This window comes from Mustela lutreola, chromosome 12 (assembly GCF_030435805.1).
Source record: "Mustela lutreola isolate mMusLut2 chromosome 12, mMusLut2.pri, whole genome shotgun sequence".
Classification (NCBI taxonomy): domain Eukaryota; kingdom Metazoa; phylum Chordata; class Mammalia; order Carnivora; family Mustelidae; genus Mustela; species Mustela lutreola.
The window spans coordinates 35,560,959-35,578,858 of record NC_081301.1 but is presented as its reverse complement, the minus strand read 5'-3'; the positions used below and the strand labels follow the sequence as shown (position 1 = coordinate 35,578,858).

The following is a 17,900-nucleotide window of genomic DNA, read 5'->3' as shown; positions in this document are numbered from 1 at the left end:
AAGGGCTCAACTTTCCTGAGATAAATGGGGATTAATACTGGTTTACAGGGGCGCCTGGGTGGCTCAGTGGGTTAAATCCTCTGCCTTCGGCTCAGTTCATGATCCCAGGGTTCTGGGATTGATCCCCACATCGGGCTCTCTGCTCCACGGGGAGCCTTCTTCCTCCTCTCCCTCTGCCTGCTTCTCTGCCTACTCCTGATCTCCGTCTGCCAAATAAATAAATAATCTAAAAAATAAAATAAAATAGAAAAATAATAAAACTGGTTTACATATAGGAGTAGCATTGGTTGGGGGAAGGGGATTACCTTGAATCCTATCTCTATATCAATATTTTAAAAAAATAAATAGAAAAGCAAAAGAAAAACATGGGTATATGTATCAAAAAAAGTTCAGGTTAAAAGGTTATTATGGAATTTGACGTACTGAACATCTCACTGTGATGGTTAATAGGTTAAAAAGTTATATTAAAAAATGAAAAAAACCTGGCGATTCACAGACCTGTACCCCTGGGGATAAAAATATATGTTTATAAAATATAAAAAAATTTTAAAAATGAAAAAAACCAGAATAGTGGGAACGAATTAAAAATAGAAGCTGTATCTCTGAAGTAGTAGTGGTTGTCTTTTTGTTTTTTATTCCGTTTTGAGTGTTTTTTGTTTTTTGGGTTTTTTTGCTGGGGAGGGGCCTGCCACATGGTTTTTCAGGGAGTCTTGCTAGAGTTGAGTCCTCCTACCCCCATCAACAGGCTGGGCTCTGAGGAAACTGTTTTTTTAGGCTTTTGTTCTCTGGAGGTTTTTTTGTTTGTTTGTTTGTTTATTTGTTATCCCCTTGGCAGCTTTTGGCAGTTCTTTGGAGATTTAGAGGAAAGCAAACTGCACCCAGACCTCCATCTCAGAGAGAAGCCTCAGTCTGTTACCCTCTGGGTGCTCCAGAGCACATAAATTCTCCCTCCACCACTGGCAGATCACGTCCACAGTCATGGTCTCTGGGGTGACAGGAACTCCCGCTTGTACGCCAAACCACCAGAAATACTAGCTGCTGCTGTCTGGGCAGGTCCAGACTGCCAGAGAGGTCCCAAGCAGGGATAGTGCACTGAGATTTTCATGGTGGCCCCACCTGGGAGTGTTCAGAATTTCTGGTCCTGGAGAACACCGGCTAGCGCCTGCATGGACCTCTCTCAGGGGAGGGTGTAGAGTGCCACTCAGGCCCTGGTCACACAGCGCATGTGCAGGGTACAAAAGGCTGTGGTTCTAAAGAGTGCCAGCTGGCGTCCACACCGACACTATCAGACACACCTGCAGCTCAGCGACTAAGACCTGGCTTCTTTGCTGCACTCTCTGGTTCCGTGCCAGCAGTGGCTGTCCTGGGTTCATGGGCTTAAGACCCTGTCCCTAACTGCTCAATTCCACCAATTTCCCCTTAAGATCTTTTGCTCTTTTTGAGTGCTTTCAAGCAGACTCCAAGTTAATGCTGGTCCCCAATCACAGTGCACTCTCGTATTGGGGTATTACTTTCCAGTGGATCGCTTCTGATGGCTCCCTCCCCCTTTTGTTTATCTTCCATTAACAGTCTGATGTTCACACTCTGCCTTACCTGTCCACTGGTGTCTTCTGCCCACGCAGAGATCCAGCAATGTATAATTCTAATTTCAGGATGATTTCATGGGTGATCAGAGTTCTTTGGTAGGTAACCAGCTCACTTTAGGGGACCGGATGAAACAGCACCTCCTACTTCTCTGCTGTCTTGCCTCCCCTCCCTAAAATTTATACTTAAATATCTAAACACAAATGCTTATATTTAAATATATAAATATGTACATTTATCTTTCTTCATGTGTTTTAAAATATTTCATAACCTGTTGCTGGAATGTGGAAATGCAATAGTTTTTTTGTACATTGATTTAGTGTTGAGGAACACTCTTTTCAATACTTGTAATGTATCTCAAAGTTATTTAGATTTTGTATATAGTAGGCAATAAAAAAACCAGTGAATAATGACAATTTTCATCTTCCTTCAAAATTGATAGGCTTGTCTCTTTTCTTGCCCTACTGCCCTGTCTGGGACCTCCAGTTCAATGCTGAAAGTTTTGTTTTGTTTTGTTTTTGTTTTGTTTTGATCATGACTAGGTCTTGTTTGAAATGCTCTGATTTCACCTATTTGGGTAATTACTTTCATCATCTGTTGTTCGTGACCATCTGGGGTGTTTGATTTGGTCATGTCAGTAAACACATTCATTGGAGGCTGTAATCTCTTGAAGATTTTAGGGGTCATCCTAAGGTGAGATAAATGGTTATGAGTCGTAATGAGGCAGGAAGTAATCAGCATATAAGCAGAGTTGTGAAAGCCTCCATTTGTCAGTGGTCTGTTCTAGACTCTTTGGTTACCTCCAAAAGCATGGACTGAGTTGAAGGCTGGTTTTCTTTGCTTCTGAGACCTTTAGATCAGGGAGCATTCATGCTTGCCTCAGGGCTTGGACCTTCCCTCCCAACTAAGAGTTGGGGCTGCTCTAAGGATGGGAAAGTGGTTGAAGAATCACTCTTCCCACCTGCTGGCAAGAGGGAGAATGCTTTGAATGTGGGCACTTGGAGGATAGTTAAATGTCCTGAGGCTTGCATGTGGACTTTTGCTTCTTCAAAATGAAAATGTCTCATGACTTCTCCTGTTAATATATGGTCATTGTAAATATATGATATTCACATAGGCCTCTCATACTTCTTATATATTTTCCATAGGTATTGTAAAACTTTTCTAATTGCAGTGAGTTATATACAACCTCTCTCATATATTGTGTTATTATTTCTTATAGTTTTGGCATGTGAGTAAAATTTCTTCAGTTAAACAACATTTCTGGTTCTTCTTTATTTTCAATATTTATGTTCCTTGTTTTCCTCATCTCATCTAATTATCTAGACTGCAAAATGATGTAGACATTGAAAGCTGGTGACCTCATCCAAGTTGTAGACATGCTGCGTGCTGATGTTCTGATACTTTCTTTCATGTTAGGGGTAGTTCCCACTATTGAAGTGTGCTACTTTTAAAAAGTCAGAAATCAATGTTAAATTTTATCAAGTGACTTGTCAACATCTGTTGATAAGATTATTTTTCCTCTTGAATCTATTAATAAAATGGTTTTAATAGATCTCTTAATCTATCCTAATGTTAGAAATCTTAAAGCTCCTTACAAAACTGGGTACTGTGTATCATTAATTTAATATGCAATGATTTAAATCTATTCAGGTTCAGTGTAAGACTTTTTCATTTAATCAAGTTTCTTTGCTCATTCATCGTCCTCTTATTCTTTCAAACGTCTTCATGCTAATACTTGTCTACTGGTATTTCTCTTAAGATTTCCATGAGCATATATTATTTTCAAGATTTCATTTATATGAGAGGGAGAGGACAAGCAGAGTTGGAGAAGAGGGAGAGAGAGAAGCAAACTCTAAGTTGAGCTGTTGAGCAGGGAGCTGGAAACTTGGCTCCATCTCAGGACCATGGGGTCATGACCTGAGCCAAAAGCGTCTGCTAACTGACTGAACCCCCAGGCACCCCTCAACAAGCACATTAATACTTTTGTTATTTTATTATCAATGCATTATACTCATATATTATAAGATACCCTTTCCTGCCACATCCTTCATAAGATGAAACCTTCAGTGGGATATAACTATACATCTTTTTCTAAAATTCTCAGCTTAATAAAGTCATCTAGAATTGTAACTAGAGTTACACCATTGCTTTGTTGTCACTGTTTACCTTGATGCATTTCCTAAAAATTCCTTCATATATTGTCTTTGCACATTTGGTATCAAATGTTCATTAGACTTTTTAAAAATTTAATTTTATTTTTTCTGTGTTCCAAGATCTATTATTTATGCACCACACCCAGTGTTTCATGAAATACATGCCCTCCTTAATACCCCCGACTAGGCTCACCCAAAACCCCCCGACCCACCCATCCAAGACTTTGTCAGTCTTCAAATATTTAACCATCCTCTACTGTGTCTTACATACTGTATAGATTCCAGTCCTTTCATTATTTATTTTTAACAATTTATTGGGAAAACTTTATAAACAAAATCTTTTTGAGTAAGGCATTATAGGGGTGTGTGCTGTCTGGGTTTGCATGTGCCAACAATATCTTTTCAAGTATCATATAGATGCAATGGTCAGGGTGTGTAGATTTCAGATTCTCAGTCCCTTTCCCTCAGCACTCTGTCAGCCTTGTTCCACTTGCATCTACATTTAGGGCAGCAGAGAAGCAGGCCAGCAGCAGCCAGATTCTTGGTCCTTGCTGGGAAGTACAGTTTTGTGCTCTGGAAAACTCTATAGAATTCTTTTGGCATATATGAAAACCACAACTTACCTTTGGATCGACTGTTTATAGGTAGGTCTTCTAGTACAATTCTTACCTGGTGATTGATTTTTGAATCAACATGCAGAATTTCTGTTCAGTGTAATGGTTTTCTCCTCCTTTGTTATTTGTCTTTCATCTATTCTGTTTTCTCCTCCTGAGTTACTTAATGGATTCCCATGGTGTACATTTTATATCTGTTACCTGTTCTTAAATAACCAACTTCTCTCTTTTGCTCACTCTCTCTCTCTTCTTTTTTCCCTCTTAGCCTCAGAGAGAAACTCAAGTTCCTTTTATTTTAAAAATTTAGTTTTAGTATTGTTTTGTGTACTTTTGAATACTTTCTCCTGGATTTTATTTAATTGACAATGTCAATTTTTTCCCTAGGACAAATTTTTATCTCCCAGTCACCTTTTCTGCTCCTAGCTTCTCATTGATTGATGGCTTTTGTTTTTATTGATCCAATAGCCTCCCAAATTCCACACAGAACCCACTGAGATTTTTCTTAACTGTCTCACCATCTTCCTGCAATAACTCTTTCCAGGAAAGGCTGTTTGTTTTGATGACTAGTTTATTTCCTCCCTGTTGGGATAAAAGTTCATGTCAGCTCTCGGAGGCTTTCTATCCCACTCATTCTTTTAACTGGACTTCTCACTATTGGGAAGTTGCTTGGAATTCCTCACCAGTCATGGGGGTTATTCTTAGATATCTGCTGGTGTACCTCACCTTCCTCTCCCTCTGACTGCCATGTAGGGTTGAGTATTCTTGGGCAGAAAAGCAATTGATGGTCACCAGTTGGCTGCATACATGGTCGAGCCAGGTCAGGAAGTTAAGAGAATTCATTTGATTTTCCTAAATACATCTCAGTTTCCATATCACTCTGATGAGCTCTGGGAGGTCTCAGCTATCCAGGGACAGGATCAAGGGGGTGAATAACACTCTCAACAAGGAGAAAGGAAAAAGGCCTGGGGGTTTGACCCTTACATCAGTTTTGCCACCACCTACGCACTCTCCTCTGTGCCCGCGAGGTGTGAATAGTTTTCTGGTGGGGATCATGGTGGAGGACAGGAAAAGAGGTCAATTTTGAAGACACAGGAAGAGGACAATTCAAAAAACAATTTTAGGAATTAATATGAAAATAGGGAGAAAGAAACAATGAGCACAGAGATAAATATTACTCTTGTTTAATATGGAGTAGGATATGTTGAAATGTCCATGAATCAAGGACCCATCCAAACATGATAAAGAAAGAGGCCAGGGAGCAATTGAATTACAGATCTATAGCCTAGAGCTTTTTGTAAGTTAAAATTAAAACTTGAAGAGTTATTTTCCCTGGACATCAAGTAGCTCAGTATTCATCCCAAGGATAGATGAGTATAAGGCTTGACCAATGGTATATACTTGTGTAGAAGTGCTTCTAGAATGGGACAGAAATGTCTCATTAAATGCTTCCTTATTCACACAAAGCATTCTATGCAATCAGATTTGCCTATGAACCTTTGAGAAAATTGGCCCTTTATCTTATCCTCTGAGCCCCTCAGGTGATAGAAACTAGGGAATAGAGATCTATCAGGACCCCTCCACCATCACTGGATGACGTGTTTGCTTAGGACCAGGTTCTTCACAGTGGCCTTCACATCCTTATTCCCGAGGCTGTAGATGATGGGGTTGAGCATAGGGGTCGCCACCCCATAGAAGAGGGAGGTGATTTTATCTGAAACATCCTGCTTGTCTGCCTCCAGTGGGGTTCTTGGATTTGGGCTTTCCATATGCAAAGAGTAAAGTTCTGTAGAAGATGACCATGAATGTGAGGTAGGCAGAGCAGGTAGAAAAGGCCTTTTTCCTTCTCTGAGCTGGGGGTATCTTCAGGTTGGTAGCAATGATAATCACATAGGAGATGAAAGTGTAGTGAGCTGAAATGCCCAGAAAGATCACATTGGCCACTACCATAGTGATCAATCACATTGATAAGATGTCAGTACAGACCAACTTCAGGACAGCCAGGATCTCACAGGTAAAGTGGTTGATGAAGTTGTTCTCACAGGAGGGTAATCATGTCACTAAAGATGTTTGTACCATGGCAGTCATGCTTCCAACTGTCCAGTAGTCACCAGCAATGGGCACATAGCCAACTTTGCTCATCACTACTAGGTATCTGAGGAGGTTACATATGGCCAGATAGAGATCACATGCCATCATGTCCAGAAGCACATACTCTGTAGCTCCCATGGCAAAGGAGAGAACCATCTGCGCAGCCTAGGCAGAGAATGGGATGGTTTTCCAGCAGATTAGGAAGCTGTTGAGAATGAGGGGTGTGGAGGAGCTTGTATAGCAGATTTACAAGAAGGAGGGGTTCCCAGGGAAGAAGTACATGACCATGTGCTGGTATGAGGTAGACACAGTCCCCAGGATGAGGACCCCATTGCCCAGCAGGAGCACTAAATAGATCACACGGATATGCACAAAGAACATTTGGCTTGGGAGGAAGGGCTGGCCCTGTGTGGGCTGTAGGGGATTTAGGAGATCAGAATACCTTCACATACAAGAAGGAAAGAGATTGGGTACATCTCACGTAGAGGCACTAAACCTAATTAGGAGTGAAGGTAGAAGCTACTGGAGGGTATAGTTAAACATAAATCAAGGAAGAGTTGGCAAGGGCTGAACAAAAAAGCTAGACTCTGGAAGTACTGGATTCTTTGTTACTGGAGTTGTCCAAGCAAATGCCATTTGACTGGGATCAGGGACATTGGAGAGGAACAGCACGCATCCTGTGCATAGGGTTGAACAAGAAAATCCCCCAAACCTCTTCTAATAATGATATTGCATGGCCGTACTAAGCATCTGAAGTTTGCTTAAATGGCCACTAGAAGGCATTTGTGTATTTGCAAGAGCAAGATTATTCCCTACTGGTGCAAAGTAGAAAGTAGTATGAGGACTAACATTAGAATCAGAAATTTTATTAAACAAACACTAATCCTTAGGCAATTCATTCCTAATAAATGTAAGAAAATATAAATATCACTTGAATAAAAAACTTCCAAGATTTGTTCTCAAAAAAGTATTCACTTTCTAAATTCTCTTTTTATATAAGTCTGCCATATTCAAAGAATTTCATAGAACTTGCCATAAAAATGTTTCTATTCACCTGCTAACACCTTTGAATCTTTCATTTATCCTGTGTGTCTATTGCTCGATATAGGGACGGTGTCTTACTCTATTCCACATGGCACACAGGACTGGGCAGCATTCATGATACGACCAAAACTGGTTTCTAATAGTTCCATTGTGCTTACCATTTACAAAGCAGTTATCTATAATAAGTAATTCATGTAAAATCACGGGGCTAGGTGTAAAATATGAAGAAATAGACTGAAATAGGTTAAGCAACCCACCGAAGGTCATAGGTAAGAAAAAGCTTCCCAGTTTTTATCCTGCTGAACTATGGAGGCTCAGGAAATGCTACCAAGTTTACATCTCTTAGACATTCACAGTGTACTCTAGCATATTAAAGAGTTTGGGAAGTCCTGGAACAAAGTAATGTATCAAATATTAGCCCCCAAATATTTAGCCTCTATCTGTCTATCTATATCTGTATCATCTTTCTTTTTTCTAGAATGTGAGTTATTATCCAATCAGATACTAGCTTTTCTAGTGGGAGTTGCTATAAGTGATGAGCATCAAATTCAAACTCTATACTCTTTCTTGCCATTAACTTCCTAACGGTGTTTCATAATGTGAAGTGCATTGAGAAAAAATAGCCTCAATTTTCTCATAGCTAAGAAGAAATGGGGGTTCCAGAATAGCTTGTTCCCATCCAAAAGCCCTCTAGGTGGAGAATTTGTCCCTGTCTCTTCTTATACTTCAGCCAAACTGACTGTCTTCTAAAAACAGTCCAAAATGAAAATTCACATTTCCTCCTTGTTCCTGTGACTCTGCTGGGGAATCTTAGAGGGATGGCAACAGTGCTGGGAGTGCCCTCTCTCCTCTGTGCACAGACTGTGTAGCTCAGATACAGTGTAGGCCATTCACCAAGCTCGGTCTAATGGCTGGCTCCTCTCTCCTTGGTTTTATCATGTGTTCAGAATGTCTTGTGTATTCAATTAGAGATCTGTTGTGTCGCATCTGTCAAAACTCTCAGCTGTATGGCTAAAACTCAGAAGATATACTCTGAAAAGTTAAACATTCTCTGAAAATGGACAGAAGGGCAAGAGAGGACTCTGGATCACATGATTTGTCTTTCAGATGGCAGCTCTAATGATCCGAAGTCCTTTATTCCATAGGGTGGGAACACAGCCCTCCATTACTGGGCAAAACATTTCTGAGGCACCAGGTTCCTCACAGCGGCCTTCACGTCCTTGTTCCTGAGGCTGTAGATGATGGGGTTGAGCATGGGGGTCACCACCCCATAGAAAAGGGGGATGAGCTTGTCTGAAAGGTCCTCCTTGTCATTCCCTAGGGGATCCTTAGACTTGGGCTTCCCATACATGAAAAATAAGGTCCCATAGAAGATGACCACCACAGTGAAGTGGGCAGAGCAGGTGGAGAAGGCCTTTCTTCTTCCCTCAGCTGAGGGGATCCTCAGGATGGTAACAATGATGAACGCATAAGAGATGGAGATGAACAGAACTGGGACTCCCAGTAACACAACATTGGTCACCCCCATGCTGATTACATTGATGGAGATGTCAGCACAGGCCAACTTTAGGACAGCTAGTAGCTCACAGGCAAGGTGGTTAATGACGTTGTTCCCACAGAAAGGCAGCTGAATTATCAAAGACGTGTGTGCCACAGAAGCTGTACCACCAATAGCCCAGGAGCTGACAGCCATGGGGACATAGGCAGCCTTGCTCATGACCACGGGATACCTAAGGGGGTTACAGATGGCCACATAGCGATCAAATGCCATCATGCCCAGAAGCACACATTCTGTGGCACCCATGGCAAAGGAGAGAAACATCTGCACAGCACAGGCTGAGAAGGAGATGGTTTTCCTGGGAGTCAGGAAGCTGTCAAGAATCAGGGGGACTGCAGTGGTTGTGTAGCAGATGTCCAGGAAGGAGAGGTTCGCCAGGAAGAAGTACATGGGCGTGTGCAGGCGGGAGTCAAGGATGGTTACCAAGATGAGGACCCCGTTTCCCAGCAGGATGACCAGGTACATCAGCAGGATGAGCACAAAGAATATTTTCTCCAGCTTTGGGTAGGCTGAGAGCCCCAGGATTATGAACCCTGCCACAGGGGAGGACCAGTTGGCTTTTTCCATGTGCTATGCCTTCTGTCATCAGCCAAGGACAAATGCAGCACAGGAGGCTTTCTTGAGAAAAGTCTCAGGCGTCTTGTACACCATCACTCTGTGCTACAGAACAGGACAACATAGGTGCGTAAGAGATAAATGACTGAAAGAGACAGTAGGTAGGAGTGGGGTTAGATCTTAGATGGGGGATGGTCAGGGCTGAAAGAGGGCTTACAAATACTGCATTGAGGCCCAGAGAGGGGAAGTGAACTGTCCAAGTCTTCTGAGCAAAGTGGTGATAGATAGACGGGATCTGAGCCCAGCAGAGCTAATCCTCAGTCAAGGAGGGCTTTTCCTCTTCTTTTGATGAGCATGGGAAAATGCTGTAAATTCTTTGTATTTGATGTAAATGAATATAAATTTCATTTAATCTGGGCTTTCCTAGATTCATAGAGAGGAGACTCCCCAAGCTGATCCTATTCTTACAACTACCAAAATTTCAAGCCTCATTAAACATTGACTACATTTGGAAGGAACTTGTTTAAAAGTGCTAATCCCCATGGAGACAGAATAGAGCCTAGGTAAAAGTTCAACCATATGAGGGATCCTTCCTTAGTCTGCCCACCCTCAGCAACAGACTTGCCTATTGTCAGAATTGGGATCTGCCTATTCTAAGACATATTAAAGGCATATGTGGGGGAGGTTCCCTCATGGGGAAGAATTCATGAAGGCCACAGAAGGAGTAATTGGAGTGAGTGAACCCACACTATGGGATGACAGCCAAGCAGCTTATTGACCAGTTAACTCAGTTCTTGATAACTAGGCAGACTGTAAGTTATCAGACAGCAGGATGTATGGCATTAACATCTAATCCCAGCTCATTAGAGTATTGGTGACATTCTTAGTCAGGGATGACTAAGGGATTTTTTTTTTCTTTTTCCCTTTTATGCTTATTCTGTATTCTTCTGTAATATTCTGGCTTTCTTGCCTCCATTCTTGGGTTCTTTACAAGCAGCTAGCTTATGTGAACACTTCCATGCCTTTGGGTAGAGGATTTACAGATTCTGAGCTACAATTGCCAGAATTCTCATTTGTAATATTTCTATAGGTTTTTCTTAACTGCAGTGGTGTGTACATGCAGGTATGTGTATGTGTCATGAGTGTGTGTGTGTTTGTGTGTGTGTGTCTAGGTGTGGGCAGAGGGTAGATGATGAGCAGTTAATATTAATGAACATCTATTCTGTGCTATATTCTTTGAAAAACATCCACAGAGAAGACAGTGTCATTCAGGTATTATAGGTAAAAAGTAAGCTGGGCACCTGGGTTGCTCAGTGGGTTAAGCCTCTGCCTTCAGCTCAGGTCATGATCTCAGGGTCCTGGGATCGAGCCCCGCATTGGGCTCTCTGCTCAGTGGGGAGCCTGCTTCCCCCTGTCTCTCAGCCTGCCTCTCTGTCTACTTGGGATCTCTCTCTCTCTCTGTCAAATAAATAAATAAAATCTAAAAAAAAAAAAAAAAGAAGTAAGCAAAGCTCTGAGGAGCCAAAGATTTGCTTCTTAAGATTGAATACCATTGCCGGGGTTGGATCACAGTCCCCAAATCTGGGTTCTTCCCACCAAATAACTGCCACACTGTCTTGCACAGATGTTGGAGAGTCTGTCTCTGCAGTACCAGCTCTGTGTGCTCTCTGCTGTGTCTCAAAGCCCAGTGCACTCTTGCTTCAGTTATGGAGTTAGGCAGAGTGACTCCCGCCCTGCACTGACCCCAGACTTTGTCAGCCTCGGCACTAGTGACACTTGGGGCTGGAGAGTTCCTTGCTGGGTGGGGCTGTCCTGTGCATCGGAGGATGTTTAGGACCATCCCTGACCTCTGCCAACCTGCTGCCAATAGCACCTGCTCCTTGAGCTGTGACCACCAAATGTGTCTCCAGAAACTGCCAAATGTTTCTGGAAGGGGAAGGAGATATAAATTGTGCCCTGCAGAAGGGCATTGCTCTAAGCTCTAAGCCAGGAGAGGTCTCCCCCATGATGCAACCATGGGTTTCATGGTATTTTCTGTGCAGGCTTAGGGCCCTTCCCCCATCCCTCAATTCAGCACGTGAGCGTGCTCCCTTCTGCTCATGCAGGCCCACTCTGGGTGCTCCGCCATGAACCTCTGCTCCAACTTATCTCCCATGCCTCCCAGTGGCTCTCCGTGCCCCTTCCTTTTCCCATAAAAGGCAAAGGAAACACTGCAGTCCATGCCACAAGCAGGATTCAATAGTGACAAAGATATGCTGTGGCTGGAGAAGCCAAGGAGAGTAGCTTCTGTAAGCGAAGCCATCCTGTCCACTCCCGTGAGCCAGAGCTGTGCACACAGAAGCTTCTTCCCATGAGCATTGTGCTGTGGGCATGAGTGATGCACAGGATTTGACCCACGTGAGAGCTTCTGCCCCGGAAGTCCTTAGTGCCTGTCATGTCAAAGTTGCTGAACGAAAGCTAGTTCAATTAGAATGAACGGAACAGCTAGAAGGATCTGGCACACTGAACTCAGAGCTGTGAGTCCCTGCCAGGGACATAAATATTCTGTGTACCTTGAGCAAGCCCAGGCCTCAGTTTCCCCATGTGTGTCATGAAAACGCTCCCAGGGCATCCCAACTCTGTCATGGAGTGCCCAACGCTGTCCTCACCAGGCAGAGAGCAGTCTTGGGTGTAAGGTGACAGCTTATTCCTTTGGGTGTGTGTGTGCTGTGTGTTTGTTTGTGTATGTGTGTGTCTGAGTGAAGAGGTGATCTGAATCCTTGGTTTCCCATCAAGATATGGCTAACAGGAAATAGTGCTATGTGAGGTTTTGGAGGAGACTCAGGAATGAAGAAAGCAGAGAGCTCTGACACAGTCCCAGGTAGACTGGAGTCAGCCTGTGAGAGCCAGGAAAGGAGGGAAGCTCTTACCTTCCTGGCTGCATCCTACAGGTGTGACACCTGGGTCTTGTCACTAATTATTTCTGGAACCATCAGGCATCTGAGAAAAGGAAGGGAAAAGTGGGTGGCTCAGTTGGGTAAGCAGCTACCTTCAGTTCAGGTCGTGATCTTCAGGTCCTGGGAGAGGACATCATCAGGCTCCATGTGTGGTGTGGAGTCGGCCTGTCTCCCCATCCCTCTTCCAACTCCCCACCACTCATGCTCTCTCTCTCTCCTTCAAATCAATAAATAAAATATTAAAAAAAAAAAGAAGGGAACACAATGCTATCCAGAGCCTCATGCATTGTCAATCAGCCTCCCTGTAGAGCAGTTTGCACAGAAGAACAGAAACTTATAAAACCTTATAACTCGGCAATTCCACCTCTAAGCTTTTAGAAAAAATTCTAAAGGAACAATGAGAATGGAGGGCCAGTGTCTCTCAATAAAAACATTCATCACAGTCATATTATGAATGAATACAGGAAATAAAATAACTGTCTACCAATAAATACCTGACAGTGTACTTCATAAAATAGAATTTTAGACATTAAAGTTATATTTATAATTTTCACACAGCTGCATCATTACACTTCAGTAATAAATAAGAGAATACAAAATTGTATACACTGGTTTGATCTCAATTAGGTAAATAATATATTTGATTAAGAGTGACTGAAAAGAGGGGCACCTGGGTGGCCCAGTGGTTTCAGCCACTGCCTTCGGCTCAGGTGATGATCTCAGGGTCCTGGGGTTGAGCCCTGCATTGGGTTCTCTGCTTGGTGGGGAGCCTGCTTCCTGCTTTCTCTCTGCCTGCCTCTCTGCCTGCTTGTGGTATGTATCTCTGTTGAATACATAAATAAAATCTTTTTAAAAAGAGCGACTGAAATAAGTTATAGCAAAATTAATATGGATTCCTCTTTGTACCTCTTCAATATTACCAGATTTTCTTTTTTTTTCTTTTTAACTTTTTGATAATTTGAGAGAGAAAGAGCAGTTGTGGGAGTGGGTTGGGAACAGAGGGGCAGGTGGATTTCAAGCAGACTCCTTACTGAGCTCAGAACCCGAAGCAGGCTCGTCACACAATCATGAGATCATGAGCTAAGCTAATATCAAGAGCAGGAAGCTTAACCACCGGAGTCACCCAGGTACCCCAATATTATCAAATTTCCTAATACAATGGCTAGAAATTACTTTGTATTCAGGGGGAAACATTCTCAATATGATAATGTCTCTCCCTCACATTTTGCTTTCCAAAGCTTCACTTCCCGCCCTGCCATCACCTCTAACTATGGTTCGGAGCAGAAGATAGCATTTCTGACCTGTGGTCACAAGGTCAAGGGTAGCCTTATGTTGCATCTCACTGTCTAGTCACTTACCTCACTGTGGCTCATCATGTGGCCATTTTATCATCTTGCATTTTCTCAGGAAGAAAGGGAGTCCAGTATAATAAGATACTGTGAGAGAAAGACCACATTCACATAACTTTATTATGAGATGTTGTTATAATTATTGTATGTTATTATTGGTTATTGTTAATCTCTCACTGTGTCAGATTTGTAAATTAAACTGTATCACAGGTACGTGTATATAGGAAGAAATAGGATACATAGAGTTCAGTACTATCTGTGGTTTGAGGCATTCACTGGGGGTCTTGGGAGGTATCCCCATGAATAAGGGGTAGAAAGAAAGTGAGGAGAACAGAACTAGCCACAGACTGGACATCACAGATAGGAATGGTCCCAGCTTGCCTGTCTGCTCTCCCAGTGACCCTGTGAAAGGCTCAGTCTTCTGGGAAATCTCAGCAGGATGGGGTGGAAATCAGGCTACCTTCTTCCCAGGACTCTGGGCTCCTCCCAGGGACGATGGAACAGCAGTGTCAGGGCAGGCTTGGTCAGTGGTGAGCTCTGTAGAGCAGGAGGGACTGCCTGTGCTTAGCCTCAGCTGTTCCTCCCTGCTCCAGCATCAGCTGCTCACAGCCGGCAGCAGCTGGAAGGTGCTTGGAGCAGAGGCAGGGGGAGGAGGAAAGTCCATCTTTGGAAAATGCTCTGCAAAAGTCATGCCCACCAGCCCTGTCCCCACCAGAGCCAGTGCCTCTCATCTGCATCCTGCTTGCAGCCACTTCTCCGAGTCTCCTGATTCGAGACCCAATTCTCAGCTCCTCCCTGTGCACTCACCAGACCCTGGATGCCAGACACTCTTGTGGTGGACTTCTTTCACCTCTGAGACCCTGTGTCGTCTTCTTCCCCTACATCCCTGTGGAAACTTTAGCCTCTGGTGGGGTTTCTCTCACATCCTTCCTCCTAGATGTGCAGGCTAACTGGGTGTCTCAGCTACAGTCTCTTCATGGAGAGGACTGTCATCCTGGTCTGAAGCCCAGAAATCCTACAGGTACATCTTCCCCAGAAGAAGCAGCTGTGAACTCCTACAGGGACCCTGTTGGTCCCAGAAGCAATTTAAAGTTTGGAATGTCAAATGTGCACAGGGTACAGGCCCTATACATACGTGGAGTCTCCAGGGACCATCTCCCTGTCCCAATTAGAGATAACGACTGGGACATGGTCACCTGTAGATGGAGAAGAGTGTATAGCAGGTGCTGGTTTCCTCCTGAACTTTCTCTGGGCTCCCAGAGAAGCCGGTACTTGATTCAGAGCCAGAGTATGTTGTCCCCCATCCTGACTCCTTGACATCCAGAATGGGGAGGCAGGACACATGTCTCGCAACAGGAACAGCAGAACTGGCTACACTGAGTGAGGTGCTCCCATGTGCCAGGCACTTCACAAACCTTCATTTTAACATTTCCTCCACTTCCTCACCAGCACATGTTATTTCTTGCCATATTGATTCCCGGCATTCTGACTTGTGTGATGTGGTATCTCATTTGGGGTTTAATTTGCATTTCCCTGATGATAGTATATTGAGCACCATTTTGTGTTTCCTTTAGCCTTCTGTAGGTCATCTTTGGAGAAATGTCTATTCAGATCCTCGGCCCATTTCTTATCAGATTATTTGTTTTCTTGGTGTTGAGTTGTATGCATTATTTATATATTTTGTATAGTATGCAAATATGTTCTTTGCAAATATCTTCTCTCATTCAGTAAGTTGCCTTTTCGCTTAGCTGATGATTTTCTTCACTTTGAAAAGCTTTTTAGTTCAATACAGTCCAAGAGTTTATTTTTTGCCTTTGTTTTCCTTGTCTGAGGAGACATATCCTGAAAAATGTTGTTGAAACTGATGGACAAGTGATTGTTGCCTATGTTTTCTTTTAGGAGATTTACAGTCAGGTCTTAACCTTTTGGTTTCTGCTCCACTTTTATTTCACATTTGTGTAAGATATAAGAAAGTAGTCCAGTTTTTATTCTTTTGCATATAGTTCTCCAGTTTTTTCAACACCATTTATTGAAGACTATTCATTGTGTATTCTTTGTGTGTGTGTGTGTGTAATTTTTAATTTTTTTAAATGAGAATGATTTTATTAGCCAAAGATTAATAAGACCCTTGTTCCCAATTACTAATGTAATTATTTCCAAAAGGAAAAATAGTGACTTTTTTTTTATAAACATATATTTTTATCCCCACGGGTACAGGTCTGTGAATCAACAGGTTTACACACTTCACAGCACTCACCAAAACACATACCCTCCCCAATGTCCATAACCCCACCCCCCTTTTCCCAACCCCCCTCCCCCCAGCAACCCTCAGTTTGTTTTGTGAGATTAAGAGTCACTTATGGTTTGTCTCCCTCCCAATCCTATCTTGTTTTATTGATTCTTCTCCTACCCACTTAAGCCCCCATGTTGCATCACCACTTCCTCATATCAGGGAAATCATATGATAGTTGTCTTTCTCTGATTGACTTATTTCGTTAAGCATGATACGCTCTAGTTCCATCCACGTTGTCGCAAATGGCAAGATTTCATTTCTTTTGATGGCTGCGTAATATTCCATTGTATATATATAACACATTGTCTTTATCTATTAATCTCTTGATGGACATCTAGGTTCTTTCCATAGTTTGGCTATTTTGGACATTGCTACTATAAACATTCAGGTGCATATGCCCCTTTGGATTACTACATTTGTATCTTTAGGGTAAATACCCAGTAGTGTGATTGCTGGGTTGTAGGGTAGCTCTATTTTCAACTTTTTGAGGAACATCCATACTGTTTTCCAGAGTGGCTGCACCAGCTTGCATTCCCACCAACAGTGTAGGAGGGTTTCCCTTTCTCTGCAACCTCACGAACATCTGTCATTTCCTGACTTGTTAATTTCAGCCATTCTGACTGGTGTGGTAGCATGTCACTGTCATTTTGATCTGTACTTCCCTGATACTGAGTGGTGTTGAGCAGTTTTTCTGGTGTCTGTTGGCCATTTGGTTGTCTTCTTTGCAGAAATGTCTATTCATGTCTTCTGCCCATTCCTTGACTGGATTGTTTGTTCTTTGTGTGTGGAATTTGATAAGTTCTTTATAGATCTTGGATACTAGCCCTTTATCTGAAAAGATATTTGCAAATACCTTCTCCCATTCTGTAGGTTGTCTGTTGGTTTGTCTGCCGTTTCCTTTGCTGTGCAAATGCTTTTTAATCTTGATGAAGTCTCAGTACTTCACTTTTGCTTTTGTTTTCCTTGCCTTAGGAGACATGTCTAGCAAGATGTTGCTGCAGCCAAGGTCAAAGAGGTTGCTGGGTGTGTTCTCCTCTAGGATTTTGACGTATTCTTGTCTTACATTTAGGTCTTTCATTCATTTTGAGTTTATTTTGTGTATGGTGTAAGAAAATGGTCCAGTTTCATTCTTCTCCATGTGGCTGTCCAGTTTCCCCAACACCATTTGTTGAACAGACTGTCTTTTTTCCCACTGGATGTTCTTTCCTGCTTTGTTGAAGATTAGTTGATGGTAGAATTGAGGGTCCATTTCTGGATTCTCTATTCTGCTCCACTGACACATATATCTGCTTTTGTGCCAGTAGCATACTGTCTTGAGGATTACAGCTTTGTAATAGATCTTGAAGTCCATAATTGAGGGGCTACCAGCTTTGGTTTTCTTTTTCAACGTTCCTCTCGCTATTCAGTGTCTTTCCATACAAATTTTAGGATTATTTGTTCCAGCTCTGTGGAAAATGGTGATGGTCTTTTGATGGGGACTGCACTGTATGTGTAGATTGCTCTGGGTAGCGTGGACATTTAAACAATATTTCTTCTTTCTATTTGTGAGCATGGAATGTTTTTTCCATTTCTTTGTATCTTCCTCCATTTATTTCATGAGTGTTCTATAGTTTTCAGAGTACAGATCCTTTCCCTCTTTGGTTAGGTTTATTCCTAGGTTTCTTAAGGTTTGGGGGGGCAATTGTAAATGGGATTGATTCTTTGATTTCTCTTTCCTCTGTCT

General features: G+C 42.6%; 1 protein-coding gene and 1 pseudogene across 1 annotated transcript; both read right to left on the bottom strand.

Moving 5' to 3' along the window:
- Positions 1-5,937: 5,937 nt before the first annotated feature.
- LOC131812337 (olfactory receptor 13C7-like) lies at positions 5,938-6,823 on the bottom strand (annotated as a pseudogene).
- A 1,828-nt stretch (positions 6,824-8,651) lies between these two features.
- On the bottom strand, positions 8,652-9,675 carry LOC131812328 (olfactory receptor 2S2-like). Its single transcript, XM_059141690.1, has one exon. It carries the CDS (start codon positions 9,609-9,611, stop codon positions 8,652-8,654), a length of 960 nt encoding a protein of 319 aa, XP_058997673.1. The 5' UTR covers positions 9,612-9,675.
- Between the last annotated feature and the right edge of the window lie 8,225 nt (positions 9,676-17,900).